General features: G+C 41.7%; 1 protein-coding gene across 1 annotated transcript in view; it reads left to right on the forward strand.

The window, feature by feature from the left end:
• LOC137630970 (skin secretory protein xP2-like) overlaps positions 1–3,450 on the forward strand; it is a 75,696-nt gene extending 72,246 nt beyond the window's left edge. Inside the window, exon 2 of the mRNA XM_068362504.1 lies at positions 2,776–3,450. Within this exon, the coding sequence (XP_068218605.1) occupies positions 2,776–3,450 (675 nt within the window). The remainder of the gene's footprint in view (positions 1–2,775) is intronic.
• Positions 3,451–3,997: the final 547 nt, after the last annotated feature.

The raw sequence follows: 3,997 nt of genomic DNA on the forward strand, positions 1-3,997 counted from the left end.
ATATCGGTTTGCCTGCATCCTTCTTTTTGTTATCAGTAAAAACCCTAAATTTTTCTTTAATGCCTTTTACTCATTCATTAGTCCAATCATATGATGCCTATTTGTTATGGAAACTTAAAGCCCAGAAGAGATAATAGATATATATGTTTTTTTTTTAATGATTGGGTTCCAGTATATATTATTTTGTTCAATTGAATATCTCTCTCTCTCTCTCTCTCTCTCTCTCTCCTCTCCTCTCTCTCTCTCTCTCTCTCTCTCTCTCTCTCCTCTCTCCTCTCTCTCTCTCTCTCTCTCTTTGAAATTTACCATTCGATAGATTGAGTAAGAAAACATACTTGGTGATAGTTACAATTATTACTATTGTTCATACTGATGTTGTTACACTTAGTTATACAGTTTGCTTCGAAATACCAGCATGGAAGCAATAAGAATCTCATCATAAACAACTCTGTTATGGATTTTAGACAGCATACACCGAATTATTCATGTTTTTTAATGTATTATTTGTTGGTATGGAACCTTTTTTCACTATTGATCTCATTCAATTTTGTTGTCAGATTGATAAAGAAGGCTTTGTTTAACAACATTTCGTAATGGATTTGGTATTTAGTTTCGTAAATCCTACGGTGTCATAATTTGTTGATGATATTAATGTCAAAAAAGGATTTTGATAGAAGCATCCCCATTTAGATTTTTATATAAACTATGTTTTGCGACCGAGTTTTCTTTTCATTTGAAAGTAATAATTTCTTTTTAAATCTTGTTGTCACATCTCAAAATCTCTCCCCTTTTTCGTCAATGCTTCAAATAAGAGATTTGAAATTTTGGTCGAAAGAATGACAGGCCTAAACGTTGATCTTTCCTGAATCACAAGCGATTGACAAGAATCGCATAATCTCTTTTTTGCTCTCGTTTCTATACATTATTAACGGTACTTAGATGTACCCGGATTTTGACAAAATTTTGCAATCATGGAAAATGTAATGATTCGATTCTACTGAAAAGGTCAGCAACCAAAAAGGTCAGATATCATAACCAAAATAAAAATAGGACAATGAAATCATTTGTTCATGTTGATGGACGTTTTCTTAGGAATGTAGATATTTCCACCATGAAAAAGATTGTTGTCTTTTGTTGCATTCGGAAATGTTGAGAAGAGAAGAGTTTTTTTTCCTCTCTGGTCGTTGATAGATTGTTTTGTCGTTTCTTTTTTGTGTCATGCGAGTTGAATCGAGGTCTTCTCAGAAAAGGTGTGGACGATGTTGTTGCTTGTTTACTTTATATGTGTGATGTTGGAAGGAGCTTTCAAATGTTTTGTTTATTGTTCTTTGTTTTTGTTTTTCATTTGGTTTTTGATAAATCAAGAAAGAATGATAGGTCTGGTCTGTGGGTTGCTGCTCTGGATGGGTGGTCATCGTCTCCTGCGGGTGACTAGGTATATTAATTATCGAGTCTTTTATATAGTTATATAGTCAAGTGCGGAATAGGCCTTTTATATGGTTTTATGTCCCTTGATTGGTTTGATTTTAGAGCTAGTTGGGCAGTTCTTGGAAGTATATCTTCCTAACTATGTATTTAGGATGATTTTTATTAATTTTATTTTATTAATTTTACGTAATGATAATTGCAGATAGGCTATGTCGAAAGTTACCAAATAAAGAAGATGATAGCAGCATTGACCATTTTATTTTTATGTATATATATATATATATATATATATATATATGTATGTATATATATATATATATGTATGTATATATATATATATATATATATATATATATATATATATATACACACACATACTACTCTACACAACTCTTCTAAATATTTAAATAGATATGCACACGGGCGCACATACTCAGCCCTCCCCACCCCTCCCTTTTCCTAACTACAACACGATATTTTGGGTAATTTGTTGGAGATCGTTCTTGTCCAAGTGGAACTTTTCTTGAATCTTTCAGGAGAGATCATGATCCATCGCTCATTAGGTTTGCTGACTTGTGTCAAGTTTCGAGATATCTCACAGGCAGGAGTTCACGTCTCGCTGTGATGCGAATAGTCATCTTTCTTGTTCCAGGATATGAATAACCACATTTTAAGGTGTCTCGTGTGAAGGTATCTGTAATTGGAGTTCGATTTTATTTATAGGTAATATTTCTATTTTCTCTGGAAATATACGTCATCAGTATTTTATTATTATTATTATTATTATTATTATTATTTGCTAAAATAAAATCCTAGTAGCAAACGTAGGGTGCTATAAACCAAATGACTCTTACAGCGAAAATAGCTCAGTGAGGAATGGAAATAAGGAAGCATATAGAATAGTGTGCCGGAGTGTACCCTCAACCAAGAGAGCTCTAACCCAAGGAAATGATCGACCATGGTACAGAGGCTATGGCACTAACCAAGACCCGAGAATAATGGTTTGATTTTGAAGTGTTTTATCTCTAGAAGAGGTGCATACCGTAACTAAAGAGAGACTTCTAACCCTACTAAGTGTAAAGTAACCATTGAACAATTACGGTGCAGCCGATAACCCTTCGAGCAAAGAAGAAATGTATGGTAAACTCAGTGTTGTTAGGTGTATGAGGACACAGGAGAATGAAGAAAGAATAAGTCAGATGATCCGGTGTCTGCGACAAAGGAAAAATGAGCCGTAACCAGAGGGGGGATCCAATATAGTGTGTCTGGGTAGTTAAAAGACCTAATGACTCTATAGCGTCAGTATCTCAATGAATGGATGATTTTAAACCAAAACGCTCCACATAGCAAACGAACGTTGCATTGTCTCTGTACATATTTATAGCTGTAGTAACTACCAAAGTCGGGGTGGCCTCTGCACACCAGCAGGAGCGGGGTAGTGAGTCCCCGCACCAGCAAGAGAGGGAGCCCCTCCCTGCGGCAGCGAATGCGGGGAGCCTCTCCCCGCGCCAGCGAATAGCAGGAGACTCTCCCCGCGCCAGCGAGAACGGGAGAGCCACTCCCCCCACCAGCGAGAGCAGGGGAGCTCCTCCCCGCGCCAGCGAGAGGGGGGGAGCTCCTCCCCGCGCCAGCGAGAGCAGGGGAGACCCTCCCCGCGCCAGCGAGAGGGGGGAGCTCCTCCCCGCGCCAGCGAGAGGGGGGGAGCTCCTCCCCGCGCCAGCGAGAGGGGGGGAGCTCCTCCCCGCGCCAGCGAGAACGGGAGAGCCACTCCCCCCACCAGCGAGAGCAGGGGAGCTCCTCCCCGCGCCAGCGAGAGCGGGGCAGCCCCTTCCCGCGCCAGCGAGAGCGGGGGAGCCCCTTCCCCGCGTCAGCAAGAGCGGGGGAGCCCCTCCCCGCGCTAGCGAGAGCGGGGGAGCCTTTCCCCGCGCCAGCGAGAGCGGGGCAGCCCCTTCCCGCGCCAGCGAGAGCGGGGGAGCCCCTTCCCCGCGTCAGCGAGAGCGGGGGAGCCCCTCCCCGCGCTAGCGAGAGCGGGGGAGCCTTTCCCCGCGCCAGCGAGAGCAGGGGACTTTTTCCCCGCGCCAGCGAGAGTGGGAGAGCCCCCTCCCCCTCCAGTGGGAAGGGGAGAGCTCCGCTGGCCCAACACTAAAGAGTTCCTGTATGATGCTTAGTTTTAATAAAATGCTCATGAAGCCTTTTCGAAATCAAAAAGTCTTCAGGATCTGAAATAGTTCATGGCAGAGCCAAGTCGGCTTCAAATTTTTCTTTGTCTCCGAGCAGAAATGCTAGAAAAGGAAAAATACATTGTGAAGAAGGGAGCAATGACAAGTGGAAACTGGAAGGTAGTCTGGAAAAGCAAAACAAGAAGAATGTTGAAGACTAAAAGTTGATTTATTCGAAAAGAATTCCAACAGGAAATACGGGAAGAAGAGGGAGACAGAAATGAGAACGGGAGAGAAGATTGAAAGAATACCAAAAGAACTAATGATAAGTCGTTGATCAGTTTAGGAGAGAGTGAATTCGAAATAAATAAAGTCCATTATGTTGATTAACCAAAAATGAAGATTTTGCA

This window comes from Palaemon carinicauda, chromosome 3 (assembly GCF_036898095.1).
Source record: "Palaemon carinicauda isolate YSFRI2023 chromosome 3, ASM3689809v2, whole genome shotgun sequence".
Classification (NCBI taxonomy): Eukaryota; Metazoa; Arthropoda; class Malacostraca; order Decapoda; family Palaemonidae; genus Palaemon; species Palaemon carinicauda.